Source organism: Aquarana catesbeiana, linkage group LG01 (assembly GCF_042186555.1).
Source record: "Aquarana catesbeiana isolate 2022-GZ linkage group LG01, ASM4218655v1, whole genome shotgun sequence".
NCBI classification, from domain to species: Eukaryota; Metazoa; Chordata; class Amphibia; order Anura; family Ranidae; genus Aquarana; species Aquarana catesbeiana.
Window position 1 is genome coordinate 20,094,626 of NC_133324.1, and position 19,736 is coordinate 20,114,361.

Genomic DNA, 19,736 nt, shown 5'->3' on the forward strand with positions numbered 1-19,736 from the left:
AAGTCTTTGTCAAGTGGGCAGCTCCATGTGCCCATTGCACCACAGCTGGGTACATACTCCTGGGTAGACAAGGCTTCTTGTTGCACTCGAATAGTCCATTTCTGAGAGTTGTTCCTTTTCTCCATTTCCAGCTTTCCTTCTTATCCGGACTTGTTGTTTCCTGTAGTTCTTTTAGATAAACTCTGTCCACTGGGAAAGTCTGTAAGGTAAGCACGGGGTGGTTTTCTTCTACCACCCTGCTGTCCACTTCCCGCGGACCACCAGCTGTCTGTTTAGCAGCTGTATTGGCTCGATGATTGTCTTAAGCTTCCTTTGAGTTCATTTTGTCGTGTGCTTTTACTCAGAATAGTCACTTGGGTTGGGAGAAGCAAGGCATCAATCAATTTTTCACAGGTGTTCCTGCAGCCATCAGGAATCCTCTGTCCTAGATAACACCATAATCATGGGCAATGCTGAACAGTGTTTTCAGTGGTGACCGCGTGTCCTGTGCGGTCACGGGGGTAACAAGTCAAGACTCTACTCCTCCTCCTCCTTTCCCCCCTCGAGAAGTGGAAGAAGGGTGGTAGGGTTCAGTGTTTGACAACTTAATAGAGTAATGCTGTCCAGTAGGAGGGAACACAGGAGTCTCAAGTGTCTGGTAGTGGACAAGTGTTTTTCGGCTGGATCTTGGTTGAATATGGCAACAACGTCATGGGGAACAAGCAGAACGAGGCAGTGTCCGAGGACCAAGTTCAAAGTTTTGTCAAGCAAGTCTTGTGTAGCAAATCCAGCTCGCAGACACAATAGGCCTCCTCTTGCTACCGCATCCAGCCGACAGGAATAATATCCTATGGGGCGTAGGCTGATGCCGTGTGATTGGGTGAGTACACCTGCAGCATGTCCCAGACGTTCGGATACAAAGAGCTTGAGCGTTTTGTCGTAGGCTGGGAGCCCTAGCGCCGGGGGTGGCGCACTCAAGGGTTTCAAACTTTAGATATTTCTTCAGGAGACATCTGGAAGGGTCTGATTGCAGAGCATCAGTAGGAAGGCTTCTGGAATCCATGCTCTGCACTAGGAAATTAGTCCAAGGAAAATGACAGGTGTTGAGCACCACTGCAATTTGGGCTTTGAGGCTCTGCAGCCCTGGTTGGCAAGATAGCACAACAGGCTTTCTGAGGTGACTTCAACAGGGGGTAAGTCAGCTGCACAAAAGAGAAGGTCATCAACATGTTGGAAGAGAATCACTTCCGGGTGTTCCTTTTGTCATGTGTTAAGGATGATAGCCATAGCTTTTGCAAACTGGCTTGGAAAGTTCTGTGCCCCTTGTGGCACAACTGTTTAGGTATGTTGCCGTTTCTTTCCGTGGATGAATGCGAAAAGGTACCAGGTTCTCTTTTTAGGATTCTCTTCTTGGGGTTATTGTGGTTTCCGGGGCAATGAAGCGCCCTCTTTTAGCTTGACTGAAACTGGTGGCACCTTTAAGTGACCGTTGTCTCCCGGTCCTGTGGACCATAGGCACGCAGGGATTCTGTCAAGTACTTCCTGCAGTATTGAACTTGAAGTTTTTTTTTTCTTCATTAAGTGTCATCAGGAGAGGCAGAGAACACAAAGCAGATGAGTCTTCTAAAGATAGGGGAGTATGTAACTTCACCCCCCTTCAGGCGTGTCCTGATTGAGGCCTGTAGTCTGGACAACACATCAGCTCCTAGTAGATTCAAGGGACATGTAGAGGACACCACAAATCTGGCAAGCAAATCAGGAAGTGGAAAGGAAAGAATTATTAGGCAGGTTCACCGCTCTCAACACACTTTTGGCTGCACCCCTGTCAATGAGGAAAGTGGTAGGTTTTTCGTCTGGGACATCTTGGGGCTCTGCATTCTTTCCTTATGTGACCCCGTTTCCCACAGTTGTAACAGGTGATCCTTACCCTGGTATTGGGCAGTGGTGGTGGACGAGTGTAGGCGGGATCTTCATCATGGGTTACCATGAGGGGCGTTGGTTTTTTACCTTTTTTGATTTTCTATACCTCTGGCCACCAACAATAAATCAGACATTTTCATTGAATGGTATTCAGGGCGGGCCACCATCAGGCCTTTTCTGATATCCTCTCTGAGCCCTGAAACAAAAGCAGTTGATAACATGTGTGTGTGTGTCTTTATGAGTCTAGCATGATACTTCTTCACACACTACCCTTTATCTTGGGTAATATCTTGGATTGTGGTCTTCTGATCCGTCAACTTCTCCTTTGCCCAGTCGTGGAGTTGTGCACAGAACTCCACGCCTGAGGTGTAGGAAGTGGCACTTGTCAGGCAGGCATCATTGAAGGCCATCTGCATGACTGGCCAAAAGACATATCCTGCTTTGATTTGGCATAGGCTGATCAAGTCTCTCCAGGCAGCTGAGTAAGTTTCTTGTATCTGCACTATCCTGTGGTAGAAGGGAATTGGCTGCTTCTCTGGGTCAGGCAGACTTGTCACTAAGGCCGCTGCTTGTGATAGAGTAAAAGCGACATACATCACTGGTGCCCCTTCTGGTAACCAAGACTGTTGTTGGGGCGGGGGCTGACAAGAGGCACTGTTCCTTACGGTTGCCAGCATGTGTTTGAGATCCTCTCGGAACTGAGAGTCTGGAGCCGGATTGGGGGTTAAATCAGTGGGTGGCCTTGCTGCCTGCTGTCGGGCTTCCCATTCAGATGCTTCTTCATCATTAACATATCCAGCCTGGGAATGTGATGCTCCCGTATTGGGGAAGACAGGTGTGTGGTATGAACCATCTTGGTCTAAAACAGGGAGGGCTGGGTACAGGCTGTTTAAGCTTACTGGGTGTACCAAGATGGCCGCCGGCAGGAAGTGCACTGGACTGGGTAGAAAGTGAAGGCATGGGTGCACTAAGATGGCCGCCGGGCTGAGTTGTCACAGTGGGTTGTGCTTGGGTGGTGAGAAAGGAGTGGTTGTTAGACGGAGGGCAGTGCTGTCCCTCCCCTCCTTTGTTTCATGTTCCAACATATCATCAGCTCTGTGATACACATACATAATACAATCGCCATCTTTCTTAACTTCCTTTATCCAATTTTCTTTATCACACAGGATTTTTCTCCCTGTTTCTTCTGCAACATAACTTTCGTCACTTCTTTCAACTTTGTTAACTATTTCAACATCTTCTTCTCTCCTTCTTTACAATATCACTTTCTGTTTCTCGGCTAACGGCTTGAGAGGGGAATACGTACAACCAAGGAGTTAATATTTTTCTCAGCGTTCTTATCAGCAAATTCCTTCGGTGGGAGCTCATAAGACTAATGTACGGTTAATCTCAGAACAAGAACAAACACATTAGGGGTAGTGAGGAGCAACGGCCCGCGACCCAACAGATCTCCCGGGCAGCCCCCCTCCGACTTTAACCAGTCCCCACCCCCTCTCATGTATAGCAAACAATAAACCACAAATACAATCACGACAGGACATTACACCTGCCACTCTCTGAACCGTAAAGCCTCAGCAGGCTAAGATAAACGCAAGGGCAGACCACCCTGCAAAAATAAACCCGTTTATAGACGTTTTTCTACAGCTCTACACCAAGAGGCCGACAACTCTTCTTGGGGTGAGTCCTCTGTAACGCTTTCAGACTGCAAAGCCAGCAGCTGAGATAACTCTCAAAGGTTCCTTGAACCTAGAGTACACCTGTCTATAAACGACTGCTACAAAAAAACTATCTCACTCCAGAGGCCAACAGCTCGTCTGGAGATGAGACCATACATTCACGCATGTAGCACTTTTAGACTGCTGAGTTTCGTAACCCAAAGAATGACAGACAGTGAACAAAAAATACAGTCAGCAGAAACCCATCAGCAGGTTCGTTAAACAACCTCAGGCGAGGAAATACCTGCCTCTAAGACAGTCTCAGCATACCGACAGAATCCAGCCGTCAACCGAAAGATAAGAGAGTCGTACAGTGGTAAGAATATTAATCAACTCACCGGTACTGTTAGGGCTGCGCAAACCCCACTCTCATTAATCAGTTAACGCCCGAATGCTTGTCGCGGTATAACTTCGACCGTAGCCTGAGGTCCCGGGTTTCGGCACCAACTGTTATGGAAATGATTAAGAGCTCCAATCGAGCTCAAGGTTATCTGCTGCTGTCTCTAATTTGAAAAGTGTTGATATGCATGCATATAAAAGTAAACACACTGAGACACGCTCAGTTTCGTTACCGTTACACTTCTAATTTATTCAAGGCGGTGTTAATGTTTTATACACACAAATACGTCATTGCTATGTCAGTCTAATAGGTACATCTCATTGGTCAAGATAGAAAAGAAGATGGATAATTTTCATAACGAGGTTTGGCTCTCTTTGGTCTTATCTCCAGTTCCGCGTTCTTCTGTGTGTGGGAGGTAGGGGGTACACGCCATTTTGAGAAAATATAGGAACAGAGCAAACCTGTATACTTATATAATGAGTAAGGAGAAAAATATGTATACACATAAGAAAATAGACATTTTCAGATTACTATTATTATTATCTACATCACATTCCTTCACACTAAAACAAAAACTAGAGAAGAAAGATTGCCCAGACCGGACTTAATAAATAAGCACAGGTGACTGAAACAACAATTCCCATGAAAAGCATTACAATGAACTCATTCTGACTTTCTAAATAAACTTGGTAATAAAATTTCCTCTCGAAAAGTAGAAACATAGAAGAGTGATGGCAGAAAAAGACCAAGCGGTTGACCGAGTCTGCCCTATATCTGTCTGAGTATGGTTATATGTTTGTCCCAAGCATGTTTGAATTCACTTACTCGCTATCTCTGCCGGAAATCTATTCCAAGCATCGACTACTCTTCCTGTAAAAAAAGTACTTTCTACAGTTAGTTTTGAACTTTCCTCCTGCTAGTTTTAGGTCATGCGCCCTCCTAAACCTTATTCACATTCTTAATGAATTTAAACATTTCAGTCATGTCTCCCATGTCTCTTCTTTCCTCCAGACCAGTGGCGGCCCGTCCATTAGGGGCACACGGGACGCTGCCCCTTCTAGCCATGCGTGGATGCATAGATTCCAATGGGGTTTTTTTTTTTTTTTTGAAGCTCGTGATTAGAGCCAGAGGCTCTAATAAGCTTTAAAAAAGGGTGGGCTCGGGGCGCACCGTACCGGAAGCCCACACAGTTGTGTGACAATAGCGAATGAATATTTGCTATTGTAACGCTGATTCTCCTCCTGTTCACTCAATTGGCCAGAAGGAGATCCGATCAGATTGGCCGCCAGGAGGAGGAGGGAGGGGAACCGAGAATGCAGTCACCTGCAGCCTCGAGGGAAGCCACCCAGAGCGGGGTAATTGAGGGGCCTCGACTATTGACTTGACCGCTTGGGGGGTGCCGCCCGTGATCCCCGTGACCCCGACCGACAGACGGGGGGTGTGGGGGGGGGTGAGTCATCGTCCGTGTCCCGACCACCCCCAAAAAAAAAAAAAAAAAACACACCAGCCGCCACTGCTCCAGACATATATGTACATACAGTATGAGGTTCCTGAAATCTCCTCTGATATGTTTTATCCCTCGGACCTTTCACCATTTTTGATGCCAGCATCTGGATGCATTTTATTGCCAGTACCATATTGTCCAGCCCTCCTTTCTCCCATCCTCTTCCCTTCCCTTGTGCCCTTCATGAACCACTGGATGAATCACTTGGTCTTTTTCTGCCATCACTCTTCTATGTTTCTCCTCTCCCTCTCCTTCCTTTTCGGTCCTACTTTTCTTACTTCCCTTCCTATCTTGTTCTTTCCCTTCTGCCTTTTTTTTCCTCCCATTTTCCTTACCTTCCCCTTCCATGCTTCCCTCCTTCATCCCTTCCTTTACCTTCTTTCCTCAAGACTATGCATATTAAGTTCCTAAGGTCTCTCCTGATTTTTTTATCCCCCAGAACCTTTTACCATTTTTGTTACAAGTATCTGGAAGTAATTATGTGTCAGTACTATGGCTTTCCAACCTTCCTTCCTCTCTTCTGCTTCCTTTCTCCTCCCTTCCTCCTTTTTTTTCCTTGCCATTCCTCCTTTGCTTCCTTTGCCCTTCATTTTCCTCTTCTGCCGTCTCAACTTCCACCCCCTCCTGTTCCTCCCCTCCCGTTCCTCTCACTCCTCCTCCTCATTCTGATCCTCCTCGTCCTCATCCTTGTTCTCCTCTTCCTCTCTGTCCTCTTCCTCCTTCTCTTCTGCCTTTTCCTACTTTGCTTACTTTTCTTCCTTTTTTTCTTGTTCTTTCTGTTTCCACTTTTTAATCTTCCTATGTTCCTTCCATTCCTCTTTCATCCTTCCTTTAGCTCTTCCTTTCTTTCCTTTCTTCCCCTTCTTTCCTAAACACTGTAAATATTAAGTTCCTGAAGTCTCTCCTGATATGTTTTGTTCCCCAGGACCTTTCGCCTTTTTTTGGTTGCTGGTATCGGAATGTATTTTGTCAGTACCATAGTTGTCCAGCCTTTCTTCCTTCTTTTTCCCTTCCTCATGTTCTTCCTTTCCCCTTTCTTTACCTTTCCTTTTCTTCTTCTTCCTCCCCTGCCTTTTCTTTATACTTTACCTTTTTCCCTTTCTTCCTACCTTGTCCTTTCCAATCCTTCCCACCTTGTTCTATCCCTTCTACGTTTTTACCTCCTTTGTTCCTTCCCTTCCATTTTTATCATTCCTTCCTTTCCTTCCTCTCTCTTTTCCCTTCCTTCCTCCCTCGTTTCTTTCTTTCTTTCTTTCTTTCTTTCTTTCTTTCTTTCTTTCTTTCTTTCTTTCTTTCTTTCTTTCTTTCTTTCTTTCTTTCTTTCTTTCTTTCTTTCTTTCTTTCTTTCTTTCTTTCTTTCTTTCTTTCTTTCTTCCATCCTTGACTCCTTCCTTCTTTCCTCTCTTCCTCCTACTCAATGGCTTGCCTTCCTCTCAGAATTGGTACTACTAATACACATTGTTTGTAGTTATGATGTTTTGATTCAATGATCTTGCTCTTGTATATCTGGCATGCTGAGTGTTTATAAGATCTATGTCTTCTGAGGTTTGTGGTCAGCTGTTGCGGCACTCCTTTTTGGACCTGGGTGGAGGTCCTGGATTTGTTAATACTGAACAATACATAAAGAATTTATGTAGAAGTCCAAAAATCTGGGGAAACACAAACTGGACATTGTTTTCTGTAAGAAAAACATACCCAAGATGGGGTGGGAGGATGTCAGTTACTGATGATTCAGCACTGGTTTTGGAAAGTAAAAAAAATATGAATTTGAAAACATTTTTAAGTGAGTTGTTTTTCTCCGGGTCTCTGGAAATATATGGTGTTGTAAGCAGACACACCCTCTGTTTATTTGGACTGTTTTAACCCCTTTGGTGAAGTACGTAAATGCAGAAAAGTACATCACCTGACAAGGCTTTGTGGTCCTTGGACAACAGTTTTGCTTTATCTTGCAGGGTGATTAAAAACTTCTGCGAACAATACATTTGAGAATATAAAAAATTCAAGTATAACCTATATGGTTAGATTATACAGTAAATAGCTTGAGAAAGAAATAGAAAAATAAAAAGTTCATATCAAATAAGGCATTGTTAAATGAAATAGTAGATACATTAGAGGAGGCAATAGAACATAACACGAGCATTGGGTCACTAAAGGCAGTAAGTCGCCTCTCTGAGGAGATGGAACATCACATGAATGTTGGGTTGGAGGAGTTGGAACATCACATCGCGGTTGTGCTGCAAGAGATAAAACATCATATAGATATTGGATCGAAGGAGATAGAACATCTCATGGATGTTAGGTCAGAGGAGATCGAACTTAAAAGTAAGCTGGGTTGCTTGTTCATGTCCCCCTTTCTGCCCCTTGTCCCGCTCTTGAATAGTCCCTTGTTTCCGCTGGGACTTGAACAACTGAGCACATTCTCGTGGTGACCAATCCACGGCTTTTCACAAGGCTGCAACTTTCTAGTGCCTCACACCTTTCCCTCCTGGCCTTCAAACCAATAGACCCATAAGGCGCCCCCTTAGGAATGTTTCCATTATGTTCAGCTCTGCCATTGGATAATCTGTCTTAGACATACCTTTACTTATATATTTCAGAAAACTGCTTTTGGACATACTTGCCTGCACTCCCCCGGTCCCCTGGGAACCATCTCTATTAATTCTTCCTTAAAGGCTTTGGACACCCCTGTAGCCTCCTTTTAAATGTCTAGCAGGGAACGGGATTTAGCATCCTCCATCGACCCTGGGGAATGGAGCAAAGCCTGGTCCATCATAGAGAAATGTTCCTTTAACACTGTCACTTTGGAAGCAGTATACAAGGTCCTCCTAAACTGGTATTTGGTTCCGGCCTTAATAGCAAACTCGATCCCATCCTATAGTGATAGATGATTTAGGGGTTGTGGTCAATATATGGTAGTCCTGCCCCCGTCTCATGGGATTCTGGTTTGAGGGTCTTCGGGCACCTGTTCGCTTTATTTCACATATCCATTTGTAAAGATCCTAAGCTTGCTATTTTACATTTCCCAATCCAAGGCCTATTTTCCTATCAACATGCCTATTTATAGCTGCTAAACACGCAATAGCCAGGGCCTGGAAAAAGCTCTCTGTTTCATGTGCGGAGGTGAATAACATCCTGACCACCCTAATGGTTACTGAAAAGATGACAAGCATCCCTCTTAATTCCCTCTCGAAGTTCCTTAAAGCGTGGGCTCCGTGGTGGTCTTATGCTCTTCCTACCTTGCATCTGACCAATTTGCGTAATGCTTGTTGACTATACGTGTCCTCGAGCCTGCGGGAGCTCTACCTACCTTCCTCTCTCCCTTCCCTCTCTTTCCACCAATGTTCCATTGTTCTGAACCCAGAGAGGGGACTCTGGGTTCAGAGCGAAAGAACATTGCATGGACGTTTAGTTAGGACTTCCTGTGGATGTTGTGGTGAGGAGAAAAAGGCAGAAGGACATCATGTGAATTTCAGGCCTACAGGGGATTGGACATTACATGGAATTGGGGTCAGAAGGGATAGGACATTGCCTAGAGGTCAGAGGGGAAAGCACATTACTTGGATGTTGGGTTGAGGGGACATAGCACATCACTTGAATGTTGAGGTAAAAGTTGATATGGCATCACATGGATGTTGGGTTGAGAGTGTTTAGACATCAGAATATTGCTGGAGTGTAATAGTATAATTACTCGTTTCATGAGCTTGGTTAAATTAAAGTATTGGAGAGTAAAAGAGGCATTGTTTTTCTTGGAAAATGGGATATTACTATAGAGAACTTCTAAATACACCAGGAATATATTAATTTTAAGCTTCCTTTCTGTTTGTTAGCCTATATATACCATCATCCCAGCCCTTCTTCCTGGTATTGGGCCCTAGAAGGAGAGCATCACAGATGAGACTTTAGTCCATACGAGGACACAGAATGAAGCTGTAACCGATTCCCTGTTTTCTTGCTTGTGGTCCTTGAAATGACATCTCCTGGGTGGTTGAGGAGATCTCCAGCGTGGAAACCGTTTCTAACAATTCCACTTGTTTGTCCCAATGGCTGGGCATCAGGGGAGCTAGTTGAGGCTAATTTACAGAGAGGATTTTGAGTAATGAGGCATGGATGAGCCGAGAGGCTCAGAGGAGATGTATGCATCCATTGAGCACAGAGGATTAACAAATGGAATTAAAGAGTTTACAAATGAAGTTATGAAGAGCAAAAACAAATACAAAATTGCTAATCCTATTCAAATAGTGGCTCCAGCAATCACTCCTCCTATAGAAAACGAGGAGTCACGGAAAGGCCATAGAAGGCTGCAGGGCCCTCCTGGTCAATAGCATTCTTTTCACTGGCATGGGGGGGGGGTCAGGCATGCCGTTGCCGGTGTCCTTCTGAAAATGCTAGTTGCCTGGCTGTGCCTGCCTTTAAATAAGCACAAGCCAAAGTCCAATATCCCACATTAATACGGAGGAGTGTGGTGATCCAGCATAAAAGAATGGTATATGTCCTTTTATCTTCAAGCAGCTGACCACAGATACAAAAAAAATTAAAAACAAAAGCAAAGTGCATATAAGTATTAGCAGATGGACAGGTAACCTGGGATTAATGTATGCAGCTCACCTTAGTGAGTAGCCAAGCAAACATCAACCTTTATCTTGGCTGACAAACTTAAATAGCACAGAAGATTTCCAAGAGATCTTAAAAAACACATCCCAAGAGTACCATGCTCAATATCAGTGCTGCTGGGCATTGGGAGCCCATATATATATATATACTACTGTATATTGCCAAAAGTATTGAGACGCCTACCTTTACAAGCACATTAACTTTAATGACATCCCAGTCTTAGTCCGTAGGGTTCAGTATTGAGTTGGCCCACCCTTTGCAGCTTTGACAGCTTCAACTCTTCTGGGAAGGCTGTCCACAAGGTTTAGGAGTGTGTCTATGGGAATGTTTGACCATTCTTCCAAAAGCACATTTGTGAGGCACTGATGTTGGACAAGAAGGCCTGGCTCGCAGTCTCAGCTGTAATTCTATTGGGTTGAGGGCAGGACTCTGTGCAGGCCAGTCAAGTTCCTCCACCCCAGACTTGCTCATCCATGTCTTTATGGATCTTGCTTTGTGCACTGGTGCGCGGTCATGTTGGAACAGGAAGGGGCCATCCCCAAACTGTTCCCACAAAGTTGGGAGCATGAAATTGTCCAAAACGTCTTGGTATGCTGAAGCCTTAAGAGTTCCCTTCACTGGAACTAAGGGGCCAAGCCCAACTCCTGAAAAGCAACCCCACACCATAATCCCCCCTCCACCAAATGATTTGGATCAGTGCACAAAGCAAGGTCCATAATGACACGAATGAGCGAGTTTGGGGGTAGAGGAACTTGACTGGCCTGCACAGAGTCCTGACCTCAACCCGATAGAACACCTTTGGGATGAATTCGAGCGGGGACTGCGAGCCAGGCCTTCTCATCCAACATCAGCGCCTGAGCTCACAAACGCGCTTCTGAAAGAATGGTCAAACATTCCCATAGACACACTCCTAAACTTTGTGGACAGCCTTCCCAGAAGAGTTGAAGCTGTTATAGCTGCAAAGGGTGGGCCAACTCAATATGGAACCCTACAGACTAAGACTGGGATGTCAGTAAAGTTCATGTTCGTGTAAAGGCAGGCGTCCCAATACTGCATATATAATTAGATTACCATCCAGCATATATAGCTTTAGAGATGTTTCTCCTCCCTAACCCTCTATCCTTGCTTTGTTGACTTTGGTTTGTATCAATTAGAGAGAGACAGTCTAAAAGGAAGCAGCTTGTGATATGCTTTATAAGTCACCACCTGGCTTATTATATTTCCCGCAGACCCCTGTAGTGTAGTAATATTTTTCCCTCAAAACTTTCTGGCTCTGTTCTCGTCTATCCTAGAGTTTTGGGAAGTGATAAACATCTGAAACCATAGAAAGTGATAACGGAGAAAACTAAGATTTCTGTGCCCTGAAGACAAATGTCTCCACAGTAGCTATAGCTAGAGAGGTCAGTGGGGGGTGCTTGTTTTAAAGTGCTTTGCTGCTTGTTCAGAATATAGAAATACTTTAGTCTGGGCACAGGTTCCCTTTAATAGGCAGTTTGATTCTGTGCATTTAGAAACACATCCGGCCCTTTTATTTAAAACAATATACAGAGATGGCCTAGAAGTAGCTCCTGTGGAAAACGACTCCACATTTTAATAGCACCACATTTTAAGCCTGTTCATATGCAGAGGTGAAATCTTAGATGCAAAGAGGGTCCCCTTGTCATTTGCATTCAAGTTATTGTATAGACCCTTTATGTATTGATTATTTATTTATTTCTAAGAATCAATGGTGTTTTCTAATAATATTTACCTGAATTTTTCCAATTGAGTGTATTTTCTTCCATTCCAGTCGGTGCTGTGACAAGAAGAGCTGCGGGAATCGCAATGAGACGCCCTCGGACCCGGTCATCATAGACAGGTGAGCCATGCTATGCTACATATGAATGTCCCAACATATTTTATGACCTATAGGCGGAGGAGAATTGTACCCTGTGGACAAGCAAAACAGTCAAAATGTGAACCTCTTTCTATATAACTCTCCTCTCCTTAAATATTTTGCACTGCTGGAGGACTCTGCTCCTTCTTTTATCTAACTCTCCTCTCCTGAAAGACACTGCTCTGCTGAAGGACTCTGCTCCTTCTTCTGTCTAAGACCCCTTTCACACTGGGGCGGTTTGCAGGCGGTATTGCGCAATACCGCCTGCAAACCGCCACCAAACAGCCTCTGCTGTTTGTTCAGTGTGAAAGCCTGAGGGCTTTCACACTGAAGCGGTGCGCTGGCAGGACGGTGCAAAAAGTCCTGCAAACCGCTTCTTTGGAGCGGTGAAGGAGCGGTGTATTCACCGCTCCTTCACCGCTCCTGCCCATTGAAATCAATGGGACAGCAGCGCGGCTATACCGCGGCAATACCGCGGCTATAGCCGCGCTGTACGAGTGATTTTAACCCTTTTTCGGTCGCCAGCGGGGGTTAAAACCGCACCACTAGCGGCCGAATACAGCTGCAAGAACGACGGTACAGCAGCGCTAAAGATAGCACTGTTGTACCGCCGACGCCCCCACCGCCCCAGTGTGAAAGGGGCCTAACTGTCAGAAATCAGGCTGAGACAAAAGTACAGTTAAATCACACTTGTTTAATAATAAAAGTAAAAAGAACAAAGGTAATCAAAACATAGCCAAAGTTCAGTAACCAGAACGGATAGTCAGCCAAGCCAGAAGTCAGGGATCAATGTAGTGGAACAGCAAGCAGGATCTGGAGCCAGAAGGGATGTCAGAAAAGCAAGTCTTGAACAGGATCGCAGGAGATAGTTTCTGTGATGTTGACCAAGGCAAAGGCAGAGATCCACTGGGCTGAACGGCTTAAGTAGGCAGGACTGACGAGCAGGATCATCAACAGCTGAGTAACTGTGGAGAGAGATGGGAGCTGGCAATTAGCTGACAGCTGAGAGACAAGCTCAGAGAAGGAAGGGCTGAGCCCAGCCCTCTCCCACAATACTCTACTCTGCTGGAGGACTCTGCTCCTTCTTCTATCTAACTCTCCTCTCCTGAAATACTCTTGATAGTAAAAAACACTGACAGTAAAGAGGTCTGATCGAGGAAGAGCCAATCCGAGGAGACGTGCAGATAACAAGACAGCCAGACTGAGAGGGGAAGAAAGACGGGAGACACAATGCCTGACACCTTATCACTTCATGGAGAGAACGAGGCGGGGGGGTCAGGACCGGAGTCTGTACAATCTACATCTTATAATCTTACAAGACATAGAACTTCAGAGACATACCGTCCTGCTAGAGGACTCTGCTCCTTCCCCTGACTCTCCTCTCCCAAAATACTCTGCACTGCTGGAGGAGAGTCCTCCAGAATAGCAGAGTATTTTAGGCAAAGAGAGTCAGCGGAAGGAGCAGAGTCCTCCAGAATAGCAGAGTATTTTGGGAGAAGAGAGTCAGGGGAAGGAGTAGAGTCCTCCAGCAGTGCAGTCCCTTCCGTGAAAAAGTTTTATCCCTATTGTGGGGTCACCAGTACGGTATTTGTATATTCAAATCATATCCCCTCTCAAGCATCTCTTCTCTAGAGAGAATAAGTTCAGTGCTCCCAATATTTCAACCTTTCCTCATCCAGAACTGGACAGCATACTCCAGGTGCGGCTGGACCAGAGTCTTGTAGAGTGGGAGAATTATCGTTTTATCTCTGGAATTAATTCCCTTTTTAATACATGCCAATATTCTGTTTGTTTTGTTAGCAGCAGCTTGGCATTGCATGCCATTGCTGAGCCTATCATCTACTAGGACCCCCAGGTCCTTTTCCATCCTAGATTCCCCCAGAGGTTCTCCCCCCAGTGTATAGATTGCATTCATATTTTTGCCACCCAAATGCATTATTTTACATTTTTCTACATTGAACCTCATTTGCCATGTAGTCGCCCACCCCATTAATTTGTTCAGGTCTTTTTGCAAGATTTCCACATCCTGCGGAGAAGTTATTGCCCTGCTTAGCTTAGTATCGTCTGCAAATACAGAGATTGAACTGTTTATCCCATCCTCCAGGTCGTTTATAAACAAATTAAATAGGATTGGTCCCAGCACAGAACCCTGGGGGACCCCACTACCCACCCCTGACCATTCTGAGTACTCCCCATTTATCACCACCCTATGAACTCACCCTTGTAGCCAGTTTTCAATCCATGTACTCACCCTATGGTCCATGCCAACGGACCTTATTTTGTACAGTAAACGTTTATGGGGAACTGTGTCAAATGCTTTTGCAAAATCCAGATACACCACGTCTACGGGCCTTCCTTTATCTAGATGGCAACTCACCTCCTCATAGAAGGTTAATAGATTGGTTTGGCAAGAACAATTCTTCATGAATCCATGCTGCTGATTACTGCTAATGATATCCTTCCTTTTACTAAAATCTTGTATATAGTCCCTTATCATCCCCTCCAAGAGTTTACATACTATTGATGTTAGGCTAACTGGTCTGTAATTCCCAGGGATGTATTTTGGGCCCTTTTTAAATATTGGTGCTACATTGGCTTTTCTCCAATCAGCTGGTACCATTACAATCAGTAGTCATGAATCTGGAAAAGACATAGGGCTGCTTACCTCACACTGAGGGGCCAGGGGGGCAGAACTGGGGGTCTCTTCCTCCACCTCCATCTTTGCCATCCTTTCAAACCTCCGGTCATTGCAACATTTCTTCATAAATGGCCCATCTCTCCCTTCCTTCATGGCTACAATGGTTTCCTGGTGTTCCACCTGGACTTTAGCCAGTTGGATTTCCGAAACCATGGATCCACGATTTTGGCTGAACATGCTCTCACATGCTGCTTTCACAAATGCTTCAACTCGCTTTGTAGAGCTTGTTCTGCTCCTTATTCAGGACCTTAATCCCGGCACCCACCACTCTCTCCCAAAGGGACTCTGTGCCTTCATCTTCACCAGGGGCAGACAGATCACCAGCCCTGGCTTACACAGAGGTAGGCATGTCACCCGTCAGTCCAGAGGATGGCTGCAAGCTCCCAGGAGGAGAAACCCCAACTGGCCTCCATGTAAACATCTCTTAGGCAGTGACAGGTACTCTTAATGGAGAGATCTGGGGTCTATTAAACCCCAAATGTCTCCTCTGCCCTTAAAAAGCATCGGATCAAACCAAGATCCGTGTGATGCTTTCACTATTTAAACATGGTATTGTTTATATCTGGAGTAACTGGAAGTGATGAAAATGCTCATCGCTTCTGGTTTCCTACACCATAGAGCTAATCGTGGACCTCCCTTCATTCTGGGCTTGGCGGTGGGACAGTAGAGATACCACTAGGATGGCTTTTGCATAAAAGTTGATCGCCGAAAAAAAAACAATACCGGGATGATGCCTGTAGCTGCGGAGTATTTCAGGAGAGGAGAGTTAGATAGAGGAAGGAGCAGAGTCTTGCAGCAGAGCGGAGTATTTCAGGAGAGGAGAGTCAGGGGAAGGAGCAGAGTCCTCCAGAAGAGCAGAGTATTTCAGGAGACAAGAATCAGGGGAAGAAGCAGAGTCCTCCAGAAGAGCAGAGTATTTTGGGAGAGGAGAGTGAGGGGAAGAAGCAGTGTCCTCCAGTAGAGCAGAGTATTTCAGGCAAGGAGAGTCAGGGGAAGAAGCAGAGTCCTCCAGAATAGCAGAGTATTTTGGGAGAGGAGAGTCAGGGGAAGGAGCAGAGTCCTCCAGAAGAGCAGAGTATTTTAGGAGTTGAGAGTCAGGGGAAGGAGCAAAGTCCTCCAGAAGAGCAGAGTATTTTGTGAGAGGAGAGTCAGGGGAAGGAGCAGAGTCCTCCAGAAGAGCAGAGTATTTTAGGAGAGGAGAGTCAGGGGAAGGAGCAGAGTCCTCCAGAAGAGCAGAGTATATTGGGAGAGGAGAGTCAGGGGAAGGAGCAGAGTAATTCAGGAGAGGTGAGTCAGGGGAAGGAACAGAGTCCTCCAGAATAGCAGAGTATTTTGGGAGATAAGAATCAGGGGAAGAAGCAGAGTCCTCCAGAAGAGCAGAGTATTTTAGGAGAGGGGAGTCAGGGGAAGAAGCAGCGTCCTCCAGAAGAGCAGAATATTTTGGGAGAGGAGAGTGAGGGGAAGAAGCAGAGTCCTCCTGAAGAGCAGAGTATTTCAGGCGAGGAGAGTCAGGGGAAGGAGCAGAGTCCTCCAGAAGAGCAGAGTATTTTAGGAGAGGAGAGTCGGGGGAAGGAGCAGAGTCCTCCAGAAGAGCAGAGTATTTTGCGAGAGGAGAGTCAGGGGAAAAAGCAGAGTCCTCCAGAAGAGCAGAGTATTTTAGGAGTTGAGAGTCAGGGGAAGAAGCAGCGTCCTCCAGAAGAGCAGATTATTTTGGGAGAGGAGAGTCAGGGGAAGGAGCAGAGTCCTCCAGAAGAGCAGAGTCCTCCAGAAGAGCAGAGTATTTTAGGAGAGGAGAGTCAGGGGAAGGAGCAGAGTCCTCTAGAAGAACAGAGTATTTTGGGAGAGGAGAGTCAGGGGAAGGAGCAGAGTCCTCCAGAAAAGCAGAGTATTTTAGGAGAGGAGAGTCGGGGGAAGGAGCAGAGTCCTCCAGAAAAGCAGAGTATTTTGGGAGAGGAGAGTCAGGGGAAGGAGCAGAGTCCTCCAGAAGAACAGAGTATTTTAGGAGAGGAGAGTCAGGGGAAGGAGCAGAGTCCTCCAGAAAAGCAGAGCATTTTGGGAGAGGAGAGTCAGGGGAAGGAGCAGAGTCCTCCAGAAAAGCAGAGTATTTAGGGAGAGGAGAGTGAGGGGAAGAAGCAGAGTCCTCCAGAAGAACAGAGTATGTCGGGAGAGGAGAGTCAGGGGAAGGAGCAGAGTCCTCCAGAAGAGCAGAGTATTTTGGGAGAGAGTCAGGGGAAGGAGCAGAGTCCTCCAGAAGAGTAGAGTATTTTGGGAGAGGAGAATCAGGGGAAGAAGCAGAGTCCTCCAGAAGAGCAGTGTATTTTAGGAGAGGAGAGTCAGGGGAAGGAGCAGAGTCCTCCAGAAGAGCAGTGTATTTTAGGAGAGGAGAGTCAGGGGAAGGAGCAGAGTCCTCCAGAAGAACAGAGTATTTTGGGAGAGGAGAGTCAGGGGAAGGAGCAGAGTCCTCCAGAAGAGCAGAGTATTTTAGGAGAGGAGAGTCGGGGGAAGGAGCAGAGTCCTCCAGAAAAGCACAGTATTTTGGGAGAGGAGAGTCAGGGGAAGAAGCAGAGTCCTCCAGAAAAGCACAGTATTTTGGGAGAGGAGAGTGAGGGGAAGAAGCAGAGTCCTCCAGAAGAACAGAGTATGTCGGGAGAGGAGAGTCAGGGGAAGGAGCAGAGTCCTCCAGAAGAGCAGAGTATTTTAGAAGAGAAGAGTCAGGGGAAGGAACAGAGTCCTCCAGAAGAGCAGAGTATTTTGGGAGAGGAGAATCAGGGGAAGAAGCAGAGTCCTCCAGAAGAGCAGTGTATTTTAGGAGAGGAGAGTCAGGGGAAGGAGCAGAGTCCTCCAGAAAAGCAGAGTATTTTGGGAGAGAGTCAGGGGAAGGAGCAGAGTCCTCCAGAAGAGTAGAGTATTTTGGGAGAGGAGAGTTAGGGGAAGGAGCAGAGTCCTCCAGAAGAGCAGAGTATTTTGGGAGAGGAGAGTCAGGGGAAGAAGCAGAGTCCTCCAGAAGAGCAGAGTATTTTAGGAGAGGAGAGTCAGGGGAAGGAGCAGAGTCCTCCAGAAGAGCAGAGTATTTTGGGAGAGAGTCAGGGGAAGGAGCAGAGTCTTTTAGGAGAGGAGAGTCAGGGAAGGAGCAGAGTCCTCCAGAAGAGCAGAGTATTTCGGGAGAGGAGAGCCAGAGGAAGGAGCAGAGTCCTCCAGAAGAGCAGAGTATTTTAGGAGAGGAGAGTCAGGGGAAGAAGCAGAGTCCTCCTGAAGAGCAGAGTATTTCAGGAGAGGAGAGTCAGGGGAAGGAGCAGAGTCCTCCAGAAGAGCAGAGTATTTTAGGAGAGGAGAGTCAGGGGAAGGAGTAGAGTCCTCCAGAAGAGCAGAGTCTTTTAGGAGAGGAGAGTCAGGGAAGGAGCAGAGAATTTCAGGAGAGGAGAGTCAGGGGAAGGAGCAGAGTATTTTGGGAGAGGAGAGTCAGGGAAGGAGCAGAGAATTTCAGGAGAGGAGAGTCAGGGGAAGGAGCAGAGTATTTTGGGAGAGGAGAGTCAGGGGAAGGAGCAGAGTCCACCAGAAGAATAGAGTATTTCAGGAGAGGAGAGTCAGGGGAAGGAGCAGAGTATTTCAGGAGAGGAGAGTCAGGGGAAGGAGCAGAGTATTTCAGGAGAGGAGAGTCAGGGGAAGGATCAGAGTATTTCAGGAGAGGAGAGTCAGGGAAGGAGCAGAGTCCTCTGTCTGTGTAGATTATAAGATGTAGATTGTACAGACTCCGGTCCTGACCCCCCCGCCTCGTTCTCTCCATGAAGTGATAAGGTGTCAGGCATTGTGTCTCCCGTCTTTCTTCTCCTCTCAGTTCGGATGTCTTGTTATCTGCACGTCTCCTCGGATCGGCTCTTCCTCGCTCAGACCTCTTTATTGATCCGCTTGGCCTCTCAGCCCGTCTTTTCAGTGGGTATCAGCAGACAAATGACAGATGAGTGACAGTTGGCGGGACAGCAATGGCCGTCTCTTGCGGAAACAATAGGCAGCTCAATTCCTTGTCCCGTCCTGATAATTCCATTCTCGGGGGACACGGCCCGTGTCACCGGAGGTGTGAAGAAAAGACGGCGTGGAGTCGATGAATTGGATGACATTATTCTCCTGTCTTTAAAATCCTTAAAGTATTCCTAAACCCAAGAATGGAAATGTAATATACCGCAGCTTACCAGATGTGGTGGCTGCATTCGTTTTTCTTTTTTCAGGCTTTTTTTCTATTTATTTTCACTTGATGATCTCACCAGTCCACACCTATCATAATATATCAGGACTGCAGAATATTCCCCCTCCTCCTCTGCAGAATATAGGAGGGGTTCTGTAGTCCCCAGGGATAGCTGAGAACAATGTAAGGCCTCATTTGCCGCCAGGGAGCAGTATAAGCTTACAGACCCCCCAGGACACCCCTATATGTGACCTTACAGACCCCCCAGGACACCCCTATATGTGACCTTACAGACCCCCCAGGACACGCTTATATGTGAGCTTACAGACCTCCCTAGGACATATCTTTATGTGAGCATACAGACCACCCAGGACACGCCTATATGTGACCTTACAGACCACTCAGGACACGCCTATATGTGAGCTTACAGACCCCCCCCCAGGACACGCCTATATGTGAGCTTACAGACCCCCCAGGACACGCTTATATGTGAGCTTACAGACCCCCCAGGACACGCCTATATGTGAGCTTACAGACCCCCCCCAGGACACGCCTATATGTGAGCTTACACCCCCCCAGGACACGCCTATATGTGACCTTACAGACCCCCCAGGACACGCTTATATGTGAGCTTACAGACCACCCAGGACACGCCTATATGTGAGCTTACAGACCTCCCAGGACCGCCTTTATGTGAGCTTACAGACCCCCCCAGGACACGCTTATATGTGAGCTTACGGACCTCCCAGGACCGCCTTTATGTGAGCTTACAGACCACCCAAGACATGCCTATATGTGAGCTTACAGACCCCCCTAGGACATGCCTTTATGTGACCTTACAGACCATTAAGGACATGCCTATATGTGAGCTTACAGTACCCCCCAGGACACTCCTATATGTGACCTTACAGAC

General features: G+C 46.5%; 1 protein-coding gene across 2 annotated transcripts in view; it reads left to right on the top strand.

Annotated features, from left to right (window-relative positions):
- LOC141130534 (transcription factor COE3-like) overlaps positions 1-19,736 on the top strand; it is a 207,475-nt gene that overhangs the window by 97,197 nt on the left and 90,542 nt on the right. For both annotated transcript variants that reach the window (XM_073618142.1, XM_073618143.1), the window contains exon 6: positions 11,859-11,927. In XM_073618142.1, the coding sequence (XP_073474243.1) occupies positions 11,859-11,927 (69 nt within the window). The remainder of the gene's footprint in view (positions 1-11,858; positions 11,928-19,736) is intronic.